Raw genomic sequence first — 20892 nt, 5'->3', positions numbered from 1 at the left:
TTTATTTCAGTTCATTTGTTTATTACTTATTCAATTACTTAGACGTATAAAATATATGAGCAAGCTAGAAACGAAATTTTAAGGAATTTTATTAATACAGAAAAATATCCAATAAAATAAAAGCTTATTGATATATTTTTCTTTTTTGTAGACTATTATTGAAAGAAGTTTTTGAAACTCCAAGTTTGAAATCAACTGATGTGAAGGCACCTAGCAACCGGTTGTCTGCAGCTTTACGCGTTGAGCACATTTTTAGGTCATATTTTAATTCCGATTTAACTTTGATAAAAACATATGGATCCTATTAAACAATATATTGGGACTATTGACTATGATGCCAATTTTTATGGAATTGTTGTTGCTATTGCAGCAGTGTTGATTACTATGGGTTTGTTATTTTACTTATAGACTTGAATGAAAACAGAAGTAGATGAACATCATGTATTGTTATTTTATTAATGTCATTTCTTAAAGAGTTCGATATTGTTTTGAATTGCTTGTATTGTAATTTAAATTACAATGCTAAGGCTGTTTGAATTTAATATTTTCATGTACATTTTGTTAATTACTCTAATTGTAAGGCTTTATTATTACAATATTTCACTCGTGTAAATATTGCACTCAAACTTGTCTAAAATTAGCCGGGACAGTTCTGAATCTTGACGGTTTTTCGGAATGAAAAATTGTTTCGACTTTGAATTTAATCCTTCGTATTTTACTGTTAAATCGATAGCTCATATTGAATAATGTTTAATTAGTTTTATTGTTAGATAAACCAAATAAAAATAGTTATTTTAAATAAAAAAGGCAAGTTATTAATTAATTGTATAAACAGACCCAACTTCCCGTCCCGGTTTAAGCGGACATTTCTCGTTTTTTGATTTTTCCCGAAATTATTATGTAATCCCTTATTTCATATAAATAACATCTCTGAGTAATAAAATTAATGAATTATCTCATTGTAAACTTAATTGTACCTAGTTTATTTAAAATATGATTATTATGATTTAGCGTATTTAAAATATGAAATTCATTTTAGCATCTACTTTAAACACATTCTTATATCGACATTATTTAATCATTTTGTCAAGAAAACAATATGTCTGTTATGGGCATCATGTAGAAATTAAATTATTTCAATGAATTGAAATGGTATTTTCTCTTTATACTACAGAATTTATTCAGTGATATAGAAATTCAAATAAAAAATTACCGGTAAATTTATCAAGATTTAAAGGGGGGGGGGAGGAATAACACCAGAAGCAAAATAGAAAAATTTGTGTTTTCTAAATTCTTAATGTTAATTTTTTTAATAATTAATTTTTTTTCTATTTTATTTTTGTATTTTCCTCCAAGATCCTCTTTTCTTCAGCTGCATCATAGATTGCATGCTCAGATTTTAGGGCATTCTGGTTAGAAAGTAAAAAGTTTAGGCTTTCCTGCACTTGTGCATAGAATAAGAGTTATTTGGATAAGGGTATCCAACTCTCAGGCAGTAGGAACTTTGTGATCTAGTAACAGTATGCAATAAGTTTTTCAGTTCAAATATTGTAGCTTGGTTAAAAAATAACTATATATAATTCTTAATAATGAACCACTTTATTTGCCAGTGATCGATTACTAGTCACATTATATCAACGAAGTAATTGATATTTGATAATCAGTTGAATTCAGTAAAGTTGAGAAGTCAAAAGTTTTATTTAGCCGATACTAACATTTGCATTTGACAATCTTGTCCTATATAATCAGTTAACATGCTTGATTGAAACCAATCCATATATATATATATATATAAAGTTTACAATGTTGACATTCATGTATATCGTTTTTTTTTTCAGTAATTTTTCTGATATTGAGAAGAAAAAGTGTTAGTCGACGCAATGTTCTTGTGACTGGCTTATCTGATGCAGGAAAAACATTGCTGTTTTCACGAGTAAGTAGCCTTTAATTCCTTTTTTAAAACATGTTTAAATTATTTTGTTGAATAAGTTTTAATGATTCATTCTTAGAGAATTTAATTTATTGATTTTGTTAATTTATAACAATTTTCTAAGGAAAAAAAATATTAATTGATATTAGTTTGTATACTGAATAAATTGCAAAATATGTTAAAATGGTATATGAATTAAATTTGAGCGAATGATGCAATATAATTATAATTCATTAATCATTTAATAATAGAGTACATGTAGAAATATTCTTCTTTATTTAACTGGCAAATTTTATTTTGAGAAGCTGCTTGTAGTGAAATTTCATGCTTTAAATCCTGAAAAATATCACTTTTGAAATTAATTGAATTTATTACCAAGGTATTGATTTAAAAATTTTACTATGGGAAGGAAAATTGCTTCTTATAGTTAAAAGTACACATGTAAATATAAGTGACAAGTCATTTAAATCTGTATGCAATAATCTGTATTTATTTTATCTTGGGTGCATAAATATTTTTGATCTAATTAAATATGATATTTTTAATCCTTTCAATGAAAAATATATTCACCTAGTATTCTGTGTGATGAGTTATTTATATGATAATTTATTTTCTGAGCTAATGTAAAAATTTTCATTATTCTGTCATAAATTGTTATTTAAATTGCTGTTTAATATTTCTTTAATAACATTGTTATAAACTGCATGGGAGATTTGGTTAGGAGAGGAGGAAATGGTCGACTCAATGGAATAACAACCTTAAAGTGAAATAAGGGAGAGAGAGATGCTGAAATTATTGAACATAATTGTGGTTTATGTTGAGAAGCATTGAGATAGTAGCTAATTCGTTTAAGGGTTATAATGTACAAAATAAAATCTGAAGTGAAAATCTCCAAAGAAAATAACTTTATTTTAACATTTGTAAATGGATGTCATTATGCTGTGAAGTAGATTTGATATTTCAATAATACTAAAAGAATTGTTTCAAATTGTGTTGATATAGAGTTTTAAAAAATGATTAAGATTCGGGAAATTGCTGTGTGGAAATGGAATTGGCATCAATGAAATTTTTTTCCAATGATGTATAAAAAACATTTAATCACTATATGTTCCAAAACTATGATGGGAAAATAGGAATTCATAAAATCTTTTATCACTGGTCCGTCACTTTTCTTTTGTCTCATGATATCACAAGCAAGTATCTTTATTAGGGATTGCAATACCGGGATACCGAATACCGGTATTTTGAGCCGTTTGTGCAATTTTGTAATACCGGTATTCACAAGTTTAAATACCGGTTTTTCGGTATTTACTACAAATTTTAAAAATTGTCTCCACAATATGTCCAGGGATCGCGAACATAGCAAAATAGTATACGCTTTTGTTTTTAAGTCACCATAACGGGCAAAATTAATTAACTAATTAATGGCTTAATTCATTGTTAAATCTAAATTAGCAAAACATGGATTATCCCTGAAAGAAAATATTGTATCCATAACGACTAATGGAGCAACAATTATGACAAAAGTTGGAAAGTTGATTGGTGCAAATCAGCAGTTGTGTTTTGCACATGGAATTCAATTAGGAGTAATTGATATATTATATCAAAAAAAAATAAAGAACAGAAGAATCCAAATACTGTGGATATAAAATTTTCGGATTCCAACTTTGAAAAGAGTAAGTGAGAGTGATATTGACAAGGAAGATAATGACAATGTAATTGTTGAAGAAGATATTGCTAATGAGGATGAAATATTAACCTATCAAGAATTGCTTCCTATAATTTATAAAGTTCGAAAAATTGTTAAGATATTTAAACGTTCCCCTATAAAAAGGATATATTACTAAATTATATACTAACTGTTGTAAAACAGAATATATTTTAATATTAGATTCTAAAACATGTTGGAACAGTTTACTCCTAATGATGGAAAGATTTCTGAAATTGAGAAATCCAATCCAAAAAGCAATAATCGACTTAAACCTGTAAATTAATTTTTCAGATAATGAATTCGACTTAATATCCAGAACTATATCAGCTCTACTTCCAACAAAACTGAATATTGAGGCATTATGTTGGAGAGATTCTAATTTATTAACAGCTAATACCACAATAAATTTCATGTTGCAGTCACTGAAAGAATAGCACACATCACTATCTGAAGAATTATATATTACATTGAAAAATCGCATAGAAGAAAGGCACACCGAAATAGAAAATGTTCTTATGGTATTTACATAATTATAATGATTTTAAAAATGAAAATGAAAAATAAATTTTTTACCCACAAACCTATCCACATTCAGTAGAATTCGGTTCAATTATTGAAGATTATTATGTCACTATTGTCGATAGTGAAAAGGAATTGTCTCTTGAACAAAAATTAGAATTAGCGATAAATAAGAAAATTTCAATGAACCAAAATACAATACAGAAATCAGCTATATCCAAAACCATCCGACGAGAAATCAATTTATTTGAAGATGAGGGATTTAGAGGTAAATACTTGGAAAAAGTATATCACGTATTGCTAACAGTACCACCAACTGGCGTAGATGCCGAAAGCGTGTTTTTGGCAGCTGGTAATTTTTACACAAATTACTTTTCAGGCTTAATGACAGTAGAATTCATGCATTATGTTTTTTAAGATCAGATTTCAAAAATTTGTCATAGTACCACAGACTGAATAGTTATATTTATGCTTTTTTTGTAATTTAAATAAATAAGATGTTTTTTTACTTTTTTGTGATTATATACTGTTATAATTTATAAGTTACAAATTATTTTTGTGATATTTACACTCTCTAACAAAACTGGCAAATAAAACAAAGAAACACCTGTGTTTTCTTTCTTTTTCTAAAATTTCTAATACTGGAATTAAAACCGGTATCCCGGTATTAAGATTTAAAAAATACCGAATACCGGTATTGAAATTTTGGTCTGGTATTGCAATCCCTAATCTTTATTCAAGCTCTCAAATATTTTGATATTCACTAACCGTGACATCTCACCACCCAGGGGATAGCAGCCTTTGTTGCTGTATCCCACACTGTTTACATTCTGCTCAGCTTTAGATTAAATTTCATATTGAGAGTTTACTTTGACTGTTTAAAATAGGATTAGGACATTTTCTGTCCTTTCCTTCTGTTTTTTTAGAGCATTTAAATATTAGTTTGAAAGTATGAACAATTAATAACATTAATCAGTCTGATTGAAATTCATTAAATCATTTAATGTGCATTTACATTAAAGAATTCTGTTTTATATTATGTATTACATAATATATATTTATAATATATGCTTGCTCTTTAAATCAATAATCTTGTGTTTTGATTTATGCTTTATTAATTTTTTTCAGCTTGTTTCATCTAAGAATGTTATTACTTATACATCAATGAAAGAAAATATTGCTATATATCGTGTCGATAAAAAGGTTTGTCCTTTTTTATTTTAGTTCATATTGCTTTTCATTTTGCTCTTTTTTTTTTATATGTAATTTTTTTTTTCTTTGCTTAGATTTTTTTCTCTTTTCCCTCCTTCTCCCATCTTCCAATAATTTTTTTAAAAAGTGGTTTCTTAAGTTAGTTTTAATCATATAATTTAAACTGGATTTTTAAAAAATATTACATGAATTTAAACAGCCTATTAATTTATAAACACATAATAAAAAGATATCTCCCATGTTAAATTTTTAATCTTAAATAATGTATGACATCTTAAAAAACAACTTTTGAAAAAAATGATTTGATTAAGCAAAATAAATAATAATAAAAAAAAACTAATTGTATAGTAATTTCACCTCACATATTTGTCGAAGTATTAAAAATTAATATCAATACTTGTATCTAAATGATATAACACATACAGTTAGTATTAGATTAATAGTTAGTATGCAAGCTTTAAAATAGTGAGGAAGCATTTTAATACTTTTTTGCATGGTATTTTCCATTTTTTGATGAGGAGTAATCAAAGCAAACTTGCCCAAGACACACAAGTTGGTATATTATTACTTGCTATCTACTGTGACTGATGTCAATTTCAATTCAGCATAACTTGTGGTTGATGGTGGATTCCTGTTACATCGTGAAATCTGACACAAGTCAGAAAGAAGTCAGTGAAGGGGCTGTATTAGTTTATGGTGTTTACCTTAAAAACATAATGAAAATGTAGAAAATCAGTAGAACATATCCAAGAAATAAACATAAAAACAACAGTACCAAAAAATTGATATGTTTGAAGGGGCCCAGGAGAAATTCATATATAATGATAGGAGTATACAATGGCTCATAAATATGCTGCATATAAAGTTTTTTTTTTTTTTAATTCTTGTGAAGCTAGCTGAAGAGGATGCTGATACTCTAATAACCAGAAATTCTCTGGAAATGAAGTACCATATATTTACACAATAATAACAGCTTTCACTATTTCTGAAAAAATTTCTTGTAGTTTAGAAGAGCTGTGGCAGATGGTGCTTTGTATTTTGCTGTAAATGTGAGCATTGTTTCACACAAAGAGAACAGTATTTTATTGTTTCATTCATTAAAGTTTACTATACCATATTCGCTCTCTTCAGATTGTCAATTTTTCGAGTATTATTAACTCCACTAATGAAACTATATGCCTGAATGGTATTTTTTAAAATTCCTGTTTGGGAGTAAATCAGCAGTGAAATGTTGGATTCTTTGAATTTTTTTCCTTCTTTTAAAATAAATGAAAAAATAAATAATAATTCCAATTAAGTGTCTTTGCTGCTTTGTATAGCAACTGTGTAGGAAAACCACCTACATTTTGAGGTGGAAACATGGGTTGTATCCAATCAACATTCTTTAGAGAAGCAGCTCCTTTCTCTAAAATACCATGCAAAAGTGTTGAGTTTGGTTCACAGCTGTTGGGAATCTTACATCAATTGCTCTGTAATTTGCTATCACTGCAAAAACAAATATTTCCTTGCCTTTTAGAGAATAATAACAAACTAAGTTAACCAAGAAGGCTGAAATCAATAGCAGAATGGCGACTATCTCAGAGAGAGAACAAGTATCTAATGGTATAAGTGAAGTGAAGTGACAGAGAACAGGCTGATGTTGATGAATATCGTATACCTTCAAGATCTAAAAATTTAGTATTACGGATCTATTAAATAATGAATGTTAAAGCAAATGTTGCTATGTTGCATTGTTGAAATATCAGTCCTGCTTTTCCCTTTTAGGGCATCTAAAATAAAACTTGGAATAATTACAAAAATATCAGGAACAAATTGTATATAGGAAAAAATGCAAGATTGGCTAATCATTTAATGAATAGCGAATATGGCAAAATAACGAAATAAGAATAATAAAAACTTAATTTTCTATTAATGTATAAAATGTGGTTTCTGATTTTAATTGTAATTTAAAACTATAAATCCCTTATGATCATATATTGCTTCATGTGCCTCCCGTAATGAGTGATTCGCATGACAAAACCTAGAATGAATCATTTATATGATAAGTTAAAAAAAATACATTGAATCATGAAACTAAACTGACTAATTTATTAAAAGATCATTATTCTTAATACTGCAATGTGCCTTAATTTCCTGCCCTCGTGCAAAGTCATGACTCATAATTTAAGATACTCTATCTGCCCAACACTTTTTTATGACAAAAAATGTAAAGTTACTATTATTTTATTAGCTTTTAATCAAAATATTTTGAATTAAGAATAAATTTCTTTTACAGAGAACAGTCACTCTTGTAGATATTCCTGGAAATGACAGATTGAGAGATAAGTACATTGAGCAGTTTTTAGGATTAACAAGGTATTTTTCTAATAACATTAATATGCTCTTCTTAATTACCTTAAAGAGTGATTTTCAAATAAATTTACATTTGAAAACTGTTCTAAATATTTGCTGCCTGCTCATTTATTTAGAATACTGGCTGTGTTTCATCTTGGTTTGATTATTTGTAACTTTATAATTTATATTAACACAAGGTTGCCATGGATGCGGAAGAACCGGGAAAATACAGGGAATTTAAAAATCATCTGAAAAACAAGGAAACTGTAAAAATCATCTAAAAAAAAAAGAAACAGAATATATACAAGGAATTTTAAATTCTGTTTTTTAAAAATATATATATATATATATATATATCGATTTCTGAACATTGCAAGAATTAATTTTAACCACAGCACCAAAAGCGAAACAACTGTGTAGTCACAGAAACTCAACCCTTTTCCACTTGCTCCTCTTTTTTTCTATATAGATCAGTCTAATTTCATTCATTCATTCTATTCCTTATTTTAACCACAGATGCCTTAGGGAAAGTTAGTTTATAGACATTCTGAAGAGAATTGTATTTACATAATTATAACTTCGTGTAATAAATTTTTATAACTATCATAAAAATTGGAATCATGATATACAGCTAGAGTGATAGCACTAGAGCTATTTAAATTATTTACAGCGCATTATATTATCTCATATAAAGTTGCATGAAAACTTTGGTAATAATTGTTTTGTCAGACTCTTCACTGTTAGTCTGAAGAAGCAACTGAAATATATTTTAGTCAGTTTTCTTCTTTCATATATATTTATTTTCTGGTGTTGGGATGTTGAGGTTAGTTGTTGCAATATTTCTTTTAAAAAATCTATTACAAATATTTTTAAGAAACACACTTTAAAACTTACTGTAATTATTAAAAATTCGTAAATATTTTCATGTGATTCGATGATGAAAATCAAAAATTATTACCAATTTTATACATATATGTATACTGTATCAACTTTCTCTATAGTGGGGTTTGATGACATGGAATTATTTGTTAAATAAAATTAAAAAAATAAAAACAAATGTATTTTAATATTTTTGTAATTTTTATTGGATAACAATAATGTTATGGTTTTTTACTTAATATAATTGCAGTTTATTTCATTAGTTATTCTAATAAGCAATTACTTAATAATTGTTTTAAATTGCAATTTTTTTATACATATTCCTAAGATTTAAGGTAATATTTGTGACATTATAGTTAGCTTAAATGTTGAAAAGTGTGAAAATTAAAATAAATATTTTAAGTATTAATAAACATGCCCTTTTGTTGTTCAATCATTGAATGAATTGTCTGTTTTTTGGAATGTAAAATCATAACAAATTTTTAATGCTTTCTTCTATTTTTAGAGGAATTATATTTGTTGTAGACAGTTTTAATTTTCAAAAAGAAATTCGTGATGTTGCTGGGTAAGTGAAAATTTCTACTAATTGATTTGAATTGATAAATTTCAATCCTTTGGTTTTAAAAATATTTTGTAACTTTTAGCTCTGAATATATAAACATATGCTGTATTTGAAAACTTTAAAATTGTCTTAGTTTATACTTAATCAGTATTCTTAAAACAGATTCAACTATTTTTAAAAAAAAGTCTTGCAACTTCCTCCTTTAGCAAATCTAATATCTGAAATACCTCAAATATTTAAAAATATTATAATACATGAGCTGGGTTCAGAAAGTAAGTCCCCTTTTGTAGAAAGAAAGTTCATAAATGTATTTTCAAGTTATTTTGATTTTGATTTGAAAGATAATTTTTAGAATTATTTCTGTGTGTAGTTTCCATCGATGCCAAGACACTTGTCATAGTACATCACCAACTTACCAATAATTTTCTTGAAGGAAGTTCTGACCAATGATAACAAACTTACTTCACTTTATTTTTGTATGTCAGCATCACTTTCAGTTTATTAATCTTCAAATTCATATAAAATTTCAAGAGCTAATGATATTCAGATGATGCCATGTTGGGGTTCTAAGGAAGAATGATCAAATATACTGTATTTTGTCTTTGATTGATACTAGCTGTGTGAGACTGAGCATTGTCATGAAGCCAAGCATTTCACTTTTTTGCTTTTGAATTACACATTGCGAAGATTTTTTCAGTCTCATGGTATCACATGTAATTTACGATTTCATATCTTGAAAGGAATTCAACTAGCACAATCCATTTCATATCCCAAAACATGGTGAATATGATTTTTTTTGGTTGCCATAAGTGTTTTGAATTTTGACTTTTCCAGAGTCTCCACTGTATTAATGGTTGTTTTGATTCTGCAACTGCACGATGAACCAACTATCATGACCAATCATTTTTAGTTTAAAAATACTTCTCTCTCATCAATGTGAGGGGAGAGACAGATGAGATTCCCTTTGTTTATATGAATGCGTATAAACATTTTTGATATCTCACAGTGTATAATCTATAATAACCTAACTGGTGGCTAGCAATTTTGCGCAAAGTTATTCTTGAAAATTGTTTAAATTTACCAGGAAGTATTTGTTCACTCTAACTTTTCCATCGGCTTGCATCGTTTTGACAACAGATTATAACAGATACACGTTCGTTTGTCCTGCATTGATTTTTCTAACCATGCTGTTTGTTGTTGCACTCTCATCTTAAATTTCTGCAATTCAGCAGATTTCACACACTTTGCATTCAAGAAATGAATTATAGGCCAGTAGGTTCATCAAATTTCTATATCATTTTTAGTAATCTCAACAAAATGAAAGCAATGATCGACTGTCGGTGGAAAGACAAAGTGCAGTGCTGGTGCTGGAAGAGCTGTGTCAAAAGAAAAAGAAGGGGAATTTACTTTTAGACACTCCTTGTGTTATGGTTATTAATTTTATCACAATCTCTGATTGGATTTCAAAGATGTTACTTTAGATGGATTAATAAATTTTAAAGTCTCTGCTGCAACTGAAAAGTGAAATAAGATCAGGATCATTTTTTAAAAAAATATTTATCTTTATATATATATGAAAGGAATTTGTTTATTAAAAAACATGAGGATCTTTCAATGTATTAATTATGTTTTTGTATTAAAATTATCTGATATTTTTTCAGATTCTTGTTCAGATTATTGCAAGAACCAGTGATTCATGCAAATAAGGTTCCATTCTTGATAACTTGCAATAAACAAGGTAATTTTTTTGCTTCTTTGAATATATATATATATATATATATTGAACCATGTTATCCCATAAGAAATTGTACAAACAAATATATTTAGCATTTATTTTCATTGAAATTGCTGTAAAAATTACTTTTATTAATTTGCAATTTATTAAAAAAAACAACCTTGTTATTTCGATAATTTATGGAAAAAAATGGATAACAAATTTGGAATACTTTTCACAGAAAGGTTTCACTTTTCACAGAATCACAAAATAATTTGTGCTTCATTTGCTTACTTTCTATCTTTTTGATACTTTCAAATGAAAGAATTTGTAATTTGATTTAACCATTGTATATTGGCATCCAGAATATTATGAATCCTTTGTTTTACTATAAGATTAAATAAAATTTAGGTATGATTGTTTGCAAGTACTGTATCTGTTAATAAAATCTATTTGTAGACATTGTCCAAATGAATAAAAATTTATTTGCAGATACTGTCAAATTCAATATTCCTTCAGTAGGTTATTAAAGTAAGGTAAGAAAGAAAAGCTCTTGTCAAAGACTAATCCAAGATATTTAACATATTTGTTTTAGAATTTCATACAACAAAAATTTTAATTATTTTAGATTAATCTTTAATAAACATCTTTCTTTCATACTTCATCTTGATAATGTACTAATCAAAATAAATAAAATCAAGGATAAAGAAAGAAGAAGACCTGAGCTACAAAGGATCTGGAGCCAGAAATTGTCAAACATATTTAATTGGGATAGGAAAAGTAATAACGTACAGAGTCTAAATATAGTTCACTGACAATGCTAAAATTAAATACAAAATCATCAAAGAAACATATTTAATAGTGATAGAAAAAATATAAAGCACTGAATCAAAATATTGTTTACCACCTACATTAAAATAAAAAATGAAATACTTCAGTTATAAGAACAGCCTTGTGAGTAATTAGAAAAGTTTATTCAATAGTTTCAAATGAATTATTATAGATTCTTTATGGCTACCTTCCTTTAGATATCAAGATAAGTGCTGTACATAGCATATCTTCAAAATTTAGGAAATTAACACATTATGAAGAAATAGAAAACAAACAAAACTTCAATGGTGGAAAAAAAAAAAAAAACCTTTCAAAAACAAAAACAAATCTTTAACTCTGGAACACCCAAATAACAGAGGTATTTTTATGATGACAGCGGTCGGTTGATTGACAGCTAAATTTATTCTGCGCAAATAGTTTTAAAATTAATGATCAAAATATCCACCTTATATATCAAGACACATATGCTCATGCCATAGAATGGTTGATTGCACATGTTGTAATACTCATGTATATTTCACCATGTGAAGAATACTGGTAATTACAAGATGCAGGATTTTAAATACGATCAAACAATGTCATTTTTCTGGAAAATTATGGTTCGTAGAAATGGCAGTTCTTAAGCAGTCTGTGCGAGAAACCTGGCTGAGCAATATCTTGATGAGGCATCTGCAGCAATAGCCAATAAAGATGTTCTACCATATTTTAAAATAAAAGGTTGATCTATTAACTTAAAGGATGTTACTTTCATGAATTCCTGTTGCAAGTCAATCAAAGTTGTCTTTTCAACAATATTATTCTCCGAGTTTTAATTCATAATGAAATATTCACAAAATATGCAAGTAAAGGATTTCTTTTGACAAAAAATATTATTGTTTTTGTTTTATCTAAATAATTGTACTTTATCTGAACATGAAAGCTTTATTAGAAAATATTATAGAAAAAAGAATCATTTTATTGTGAGATCAGAATATTTATGTGTACAAAAAAAAATCAATTAAATCTTGTTATTTGTAATAACATATAGATACTTAATTAGTTTTCAAAAATTTCCTTTAATAAAATAGGTTACCTGTTAATTTACATGTTGATTTTTATGTTTTGTTTCACATGCTGATAGTTTTATTTTTTTTTTGCAGTCCTTAGTTATAATGAATTAAAATTTGCAATAACGTGTATGAAATAGTTTGTAAGAGATAGTTTGTAAGTTTTTTTTTTTTTTTTTTTTTTTGTAGAGTTGTAACTTTACTAAATCTTTGTGTTTCATGAAAAATTTATCATTCTGATATATTTCTGAATATAAGAAATTAATCCTTTGCTTATTATAAATGTACTAATTTATCTTGCAGATCATGCCGTTTCTAAAAGTGCGAAAGTTATTCAATCTCAGTTAGAGAAAGAACTGTGAGTACTTGATTTTTCATTTTAAAATTTTCAAAGCTTACATTTATTCAGATTCACTTGTGTTTCTAGAATCAATTTAATATTTCCAGCTTAGTGTGTAAAATTTTTCTTAATGTCATATTACTGATAAAATTAATATCGCATATATAATTGTATGCCTGATTTACCAAACAGAAAACCACTCTCTCATTGAGATCTCCCAATCATTTGGATTGGCGTGGACATAAGTATCAATTTGAATTACAAATGTGCATAAACTAATAGGATAGATGAACCATACTGATATCTATGGGAATATATACACACGAAAAACAGAATAATGCATATAAAAATGCACAAGGGGCTTGTTAAAAAATAAAACAAAATGAATACAAAACTCATCTGATAATAACAATTCAAAAAGAATATACTATTCACAAAATATAAAAGAATATCAATTATCCTAAAATATAATGCATTATTTCTAAAATATGATATAAAAATAATGACAAATGATATATAAACAGAATAAAAGTGATTTTTTTTATATAATTCTTTTCTGTAGCATATATTTTAAAGAGTCTTTTTCTAAAGGTGTTATTGCTCATTCTGTATCCCTTTGTAATTCAAACATTGAAGTATCTTTATATATAATCGACTTTTTTACAGTATCTAGATTTGATTCTACTTTATATTATTGATATACATTATACTGTATGCCTTTAATTGATAGAAAATATGCTTCTGGTTACAAGTTATTTCTGAATTACAGATTATATAATCAATTTCACATTAAAAAATTTAACTAGTTCCTTCATTTTATGATGTATAATTTTATGCCATGCTTAGAGATGGATAATTAATTTTTACTTATAAAAACACATTTACTATTCCATGTATTAAATTTCTCTGCAAAGTAATTAATAATTTGTGTTTTTTAAACACTTCATAACACTGTTGAAAGACAATAGATTTTTATTTTTAAAAATGACTTTAATTTACACAAAGTCATCTTATGATAAAAATTTAATCAATCAAGTCAATTCATAAAAAGACTATTAATATGTTTAGTAAGAGCATTAGTTTATATTATTTTAAAATTTTGAAGACCAAAAAAAAAAATAATAAATAAAGACTTTGTTTGAAATTAATTATTCTAAAATTCTATTGAGACAAAAAAAAAAAGATATAAAAAAATTGTTTGATGCTAATGTGATAAATTTAACTATTATTTCATTTCTAGAAATTTATTAAAATAGATTCATTTGAGATATATCAATGATGCAATAGTTTAAATTATTATACTTTTTTTTTTTTTTTTTTTTTTTTTTAAATTTGTAGTGAAGCTATTTGCATCTGGCCCACACATTTTCTAAATTTTTTTCTCATGTGTGAGTATGACAGAAGTCTATTTGGTAATCCATAACACGTATTCTTTCACTCAAATGGTAATTAATATATGTATTTGACTATTTTAAGTAATGCTTATTTTGTTTGAAAATTTTATTTAATTTTTTCAATGTAAGAGGTAAGAGCTATTATTAACCTCTTTTTTCCACATTAAAATTTCACTCTATTAGTTTTCTAAATAATATTAGTACTGGAATGTTTATTCTTAATTTGTATTAAAGCGGATCCTGGCATATAAAATCTCCAAAAGATTCTGACAGAAAGAATAGAAAAAATATTGTATAATCCTTCTTTCATTACTTTTACCTTATATGACTGTCTAGGTTTCTGAAAAGGTTGTAAATTACAGTTGAATTTGTGGTATTTTTACCATAATTTTTATGCCAAATCAGACTTTGTGAAAAAGGTATTCCTCTAAGCATTCTAAATAGGTAAAAAGCAATGCAATTTCATAGGTACAAGAACTAAAGTTTATCTGCTAATACCTTTAACCTGTTTAACACAAATCAAAAATTCAACATTTTTTAGCACTTCTACTTTTATATTGAGTGTAATTAAAAATTCTTCAAAAGTTTGTGTGTTTTATTTGCATATATTTATGTATACATTTTAATTCTAAGCTTCAATAAAAATAATTTTTATTATTTTGCTTCTATTTATTTAATTATCTAATTGAAGTTTTCTACTTTCAGGAATACTTTGCGAGTGACCCAAGCTGGTCGCCTTGAATCTATCTCTGCATCTGGAGATAGAGTGTTTGTTGGCAACAAGGGTAAAGACTTCCAGTTTTCTGATTTAAAAGCTGTTAAAGTTGATTTTGTTGAATGCAGTGCATTAGAAGATGGAGTGACTGATTCATTGAAGCCTTGGTTGTTAAAAATAGCTTAAATATTGTAATAAAATTCTTTGTTTATTTTGTGAATTTATTTGTTTTCATTCACTTTCATCTGATATTTTCAGTTTAATATACCTTGAATGCAATTGATTCATGTTTCAAAAATTAAATTCGTTCACTTTTAATCCTGACATATGTCTTTTTATTTTTTTAAATCATGTGTCAAAATAATATTCTGTTTACAATGCCAAGACAAATTTGAGAATATTGGTATTTTTTGCTGTTATATTGTTCCATGAAATGCAGTTTATATATTACTGTTCATAAATTCGCACAAATACTAAATTTCCGACTCCAATGCAGTATTGAAAATTTCAATTTTGTATTATTGCTTTTACATTTTGAATAGAGAATGTGATAATTAATTTTGAGTAAATATTTTTTTTTTCCATGGAAATCATAGAATAAGTCTTTAGATCTCAGTTATATTTACTTGCTAATAATCTGTGATCTTGCAATGAGATACAATAATTATATTTCTTATTAAAGGTTCTTTTTTAACAAGATTATTGATATAAATGATTATTTAATAAGATTTTTATTATACTGGTACCTTCATTCCCTTGGCTAGAGCAATAATACAAAAGTTAAAAATGCCTATTTAAACTATAAAAATAATTTATGGTCTTATATTAGATTAAGAATTTCTTGAAATGTTTAAAATATCTCTGGAAAAAAATTGAGAAGACAGGAGTCCTTTTAAAGCAACATTCATTATAAATTTACTTTCAGTGCTTTACAAAAGCTAGCAGGAATTATCTCCTCGAAATTTTCATACATATTCTCTAATAGAGGTATTATCCGAGAGAATGTCTTGCATTGCATTGGCGTACAATAGTTACGAAATATTAACCTTTGGCATGAGTTTAGCATCTTTATTGAATCTATCATGTCATCCTTGGTGAGTTTTTTCTGGCGATTAAGTCCAGGCCTACTGTTTATAGTATTCGAAAATAGGATTTGAGTTTTAGACATGTTTTCTTCAACCAATCAAACCAAAAATTTGACATAGAACTACACTTGTAGTCACATAATCCCATACCCAATTTGGTATAAATAAGTCATTGAGTTTCTGAGTTACCGCATTTGCATATTTCTGAAAGCGCAGAAAGAGAGACGGTCGACTCCTTGTTGGATTTGTCTCAAAATTTGATATGTGTATACACTATAGATGTTAAATGAATGTCCCGAATTTTATCTACTTAGCTGTTTTCGTTTTGTAGTTATCATATTAACGTTTTTTTAAATATTCAGACATACAGACCTCTTCTGAACGAATTTTGCTCCACAGAAATTTATAAATTTTGTATAAAGACTGTATACAAATTCCATCCGTATAGCTCACAACGTTTTTGAGTTACCTTTGTCAGAGAAAGGCAGACAGACATTTTTCAAAAATGTGTTTTTCGAACTCTGGGAGGTCTAGAACGTGAAGTCTAAAACTCGAGTTCATATTTTTTTGGCAATTACAATATTTTGTATACGAGCAAGTAACAACATATTTATGTAAATTTTTGAAATGTGTTACAAATTTAGATTTATACGAATTTGTAATGAAAAAATTAAGCAAAATAATATTTTTAAAAATTATAATAATATTCGATACTTTGTGAAATAAATCTGTTTTAAATCACAAATTTAAAGACGCTAATTTTTTTAAAGATGTTAATATTTTCTTTTAACACTTTCAAAGATAGTGTTGTAAAAATTACCCAAGATTCCAGTGGTTTTTTTTTTCCAATCTTCAACATCCTGCTGAACGTGTTCCTATCGAAATTATCGATTATAAGGACAATGTTCTTAGCAATTTTCCTGTAGTGTGTTTTACTGATGGTAGTAAACACCACCACCGTGTTGGACTTGCTTTTCTTGTGTTTCAAGACGCAGCCGAAATAGAACACTTTATGTTTAGAATTTCTGATGAGTGTAATGTGTTCCAAGCAGAATTGCTGTGCCTCAGTAACTCGCACAAATGGATCGCAAACCACTGTACTCTGTCATCCAGATTCCTTATTTGTACTGATTCCCTTTCATCCTTATTTTTGTTTAGTAATATTTCTTCCTGCAACAAAATTGTAGTGAATTTTCAAATCAATCTTTACGAGCTTAAAGCAAGAGGAATTAGTGTCTGTTTTTCTCATGTCCGAGGCCATTCTGGCATTTTTGGGAATGAAAGAGCCGATTGGCTTGCAATGCAAGCTACAAAGCTAAACATCATTGATCCTGTGAGCATCCCCAAATCTCACATTCGTAATGAGAATCCCAAAAAGACCATTCTCTTATGGAATGAGCTGTACCAGAATTCATCAACTGCCTCTTTAACTAAATTATTTTCCTCCACAATTACTCAAAGATTGAATAACAAGCCTTTTTTCAGTGATTTTCACTTAACAAAATTTCTTACTGGACACGGTAATTTCAATTACTAACTCAAGAAATTTGGATTATCGAACACTGATCTGTGCTCTTGCAGCGTGGGTGGAGTTCAAAATGTCGAGCACTTGCTTTTTGATTGCTCCAAACTTACTGAAGGGAGAAGAGATTTTATTGTAGATCTCGATGCCTGTAGTTTTAAGTTTCCACCTCCGCTTCATGTTTTGGTCGACCACAAAATGGCTTTTTTCTCATTCTTTAAATTTTTTAATTAGTTTTGTTGTTTATTTTTTCCTGTTGTTTTTATCCTTATTTTTATATGTACATATTTTTATCTATGTATGTAGTTGTTTCCACTTACTTCTGTAAGCCTTGTGCTGCACTTTGTGGTACACAAGTATTGACTTATTATTAATTTAAAAGAAACAGTATAAATGCCATAACTGGTGTTTAAAATTAAATAATATTTAGCATCCATTGAAGAGGAGATACATTTTGAGTTCAGTTATTTATCTTACTTTTTAGCCTAATTTATAAAAGTAATAAAAATTATTCAAAACTTTAAGCTTGCCTTTATCTTGGGAAGACATTTCATAGGTTTTAAATCAATAGGATATAAAAATAATCGTTTGAATTGTAAATATTTCGGGAAATAAATCTAAGTAACTCTTTTACTATATTTAATTAGCAGTCAGTTGCTGGAAACTTTTAGTTTAGTCATCAGAAATCAAAATAAAAATTGTATAATAAGAGAAAAACTACTAAAAATTCTCTATCTTAAAATAATTAATTTCTCATGCAAACATTCAATTCCCTTCATTATCATTGTTGTATTATTTTTTTCAACTATTCTTGAAGTATTCCTGCAAAAGGGAGAAAAAAAAAAAGATTTTTCTTCAATTTTGAATCTTATACACACTTATTTCCGTTTCCGAAATGTGAAATGAATGCAAAATCACCAATGATAAAAATTCTAAATAAACACCTGTTAAGTATCGAAAATAAAAATGAAGTGTGCGTATCGATTCACTGTAACAAAATCCATCGTAGTTCATGATTCATCGTTATAATATCCAAGAACTGATTTTTTTTTCTTTATAAATTTGTATTCAAAAATCAATTTTTTCCCGTCCCGATAAGCAACAATCGGCACAGTCCTATTTTAACTAGAAAACAATTTCAGGCTTTTTCCCATTGATCTCATTTCAAAACATATTCAAGAACTTATTACTAAAATGCTTGAACATGTACTAAGGATAAGAATTATACACGAAAAAATTATTTCTATATTTGGATTATTGCTTTTAGTTAAGGTGTTTGATTCTTTTTTAAATTATGACATAAAAATCAATATTTTAAAATGATATTGAAATTATAATTTAATAATCGAAAAAAGTTTTATGAGTTAAATTATATTTAAATATTGATATTTAAATTATATTTTATAAAATAGCGTACATATGTGAAGAGAAGTATCAAATATGTCACATTTAGTGCCATGACATTCAGTATACATATAGTCTTACTGATGATTCTGTGCACCTCGAAGTTTGAATTAAAAATTTATTGTGATTTTTTTTTTAATTCAATATTTTTGCATTTGTCCACTGTGTCATTTCTATCAGTTGTTGGTAAAAATCTGAGCAGGAGCGAAATAAGAAAACACGCAATTGTCATTCGGAAAAAAAAAAAAATTGTGTTATTGTTAAGGGGAGTATTGTTTAAGATACAACTATTTCAGTAATATAATACCATCGAATGCATTTTGATGACAAAAAGTAAATATATATATGATATGGTAGGCTATTATCCACAGTTAAATAATTTATTCAATAACAAACTAAAAGAAATACGCTTCACTATGGCATGAAGCTATTGTTTGAATCTTAAAATCTGGCCAAAAAAAAAAAAAAAAATCAAATTCTCTGGATTATAGGCTAATTGCTCTTACAAAGGTCTTTGTAGGATATTTCTGCGCAGAGTCAATGTTTGATTAACTTACGAATTGGAAAAACAAGGATGCATTTCTCCTTTGCATAGTGGTTTTACCGCAGGGGCAGATCAACTTATAATAACTTCAATTTGCTAGAAACCCAAATACGCAAAGAATTTATTTGGAGAAACCACCTTGTCTTTATATTTTCCGACAGTGAGAAAGCATATGACCGTGCATGGTCATATGCTGCCATAAGCATATGTTGCAATTGTATATTTTCTATATTTTTTAATTTTGGTTTCAAGGGAAACTTACCCATGTTTTTACAAAAAAATTTTTATCCCATCGAACTTTGAGTTCGTGTAGGAGATTTTTTCTTTAATCATTTTATTCAAGCCGTGGGAGTTCCACAAGGAAATCTCCTCAATATTACCCTTTTTGTTCTCTATCTGAGCCAATTTTTTGATTACTTGTCTTCATCAGCACATGCTCGTCTTTATGTTGATGATGCCAAGGAAGCATCATAAATTTAACTAAGTGACATTTACAAACCACGTTGAATAATTTGGAAGCTTACAACGGACACACTATTTCTCTGGAGAAGAATCGATGGGTGTACTTCGCACTTCTTACTACCTGTGGAAAAAGTGCGAGAAATCCTAAAATATTTCAAGGTGCTTTGAAAGGACGATCAAACTTCGCTCTCCGCGTTTGCCAAGCAATGATTCTTTCCTTGGATTGATTATGGCTGCATGGTGTATGTTTCTGCACGCCCTCTTGTTCTGCGATGACTGGATAGCACGCTATTTTGAGAATCTGTTCCGGAGTGTTTCACACTTCACCAGTAGAGAGCTTGAATGCTGTTTGTCACCAGCTGCACCTCTTCATTAAGGCATTAAGTATTATTTGCTTTATATTATTTCCCCACATAATCTGTTCCAAATTACTGTTGTTTAAGTTGTTCTTCGTAAACTATATGATGACCGTCTTTATGATATTCTGGAAGAGAGCTAAAATGTTACTACAGTGCGCGAAAAAAGTATAAGGACAACATGTAATTGCATGAAAATATGCTTTATTTCCATTTCACCTAAATGAACTTTTTATATTTCTTACTTCTGCTACATAATTTTGAGATAACACTTACACCACATAAAAAAGATAATTTAGCTTCAAAATATTGATTTTACAAAATTTAACATT

The 20892-nt window shown here is 27.6% G+C and overlaps 1 protein-coding gene across 1 annotated transcript; it reads left to right on the top strand.

The window, feature by feature from the left end:
- The first annotated feature begins 196 nt into the window (after positions 1-196).
- LOC129972131 (signal recognition particle receptor subunit beta-like) lies at positions 197-15407 on the top strand. The gene is made up of 8 exons (XM_056086138.1): positions 197-388; positions 1839-1933; positions 5289-5363; positions 7648-7727; positions 9091-9150; positions 10809-10885; positions 13042-13096; positions 15178-15407. Exons 1-8 carry the CDS (start codon positions 295-297, stop codon positions 15371-15373), a joined length of 732 nt encoding a protein of 243 aa, XP_055942113.1. The 5' UTR covers positions 197-294; the 3' UTR covers positions 15374-15407.
- The last annotated feature ends 5485 nt before the right edge of the window (positions 15408-20892 follow it).

The sequence above is a fragment of the Argiope bruennichi genome, chromosome 6, assembly GCF_947563725.1.
Source record: "Argiope bruennichi chromosome 6, qqArgBrue1.1, whole genome shotgun sequence".
In the NCBI taxonomy this organism is placed as follows: domain Eukaryota; kingdom Metazoa; phylum Arthropoda; class Arachnida; order Araneae; family Araneidae; genus Argiope; species Argiope bruennichi.
Note: the sequence above shows the minus strand (reverse complement) of the source record. Positions and strands in the feature narration are given on the sequence as shown.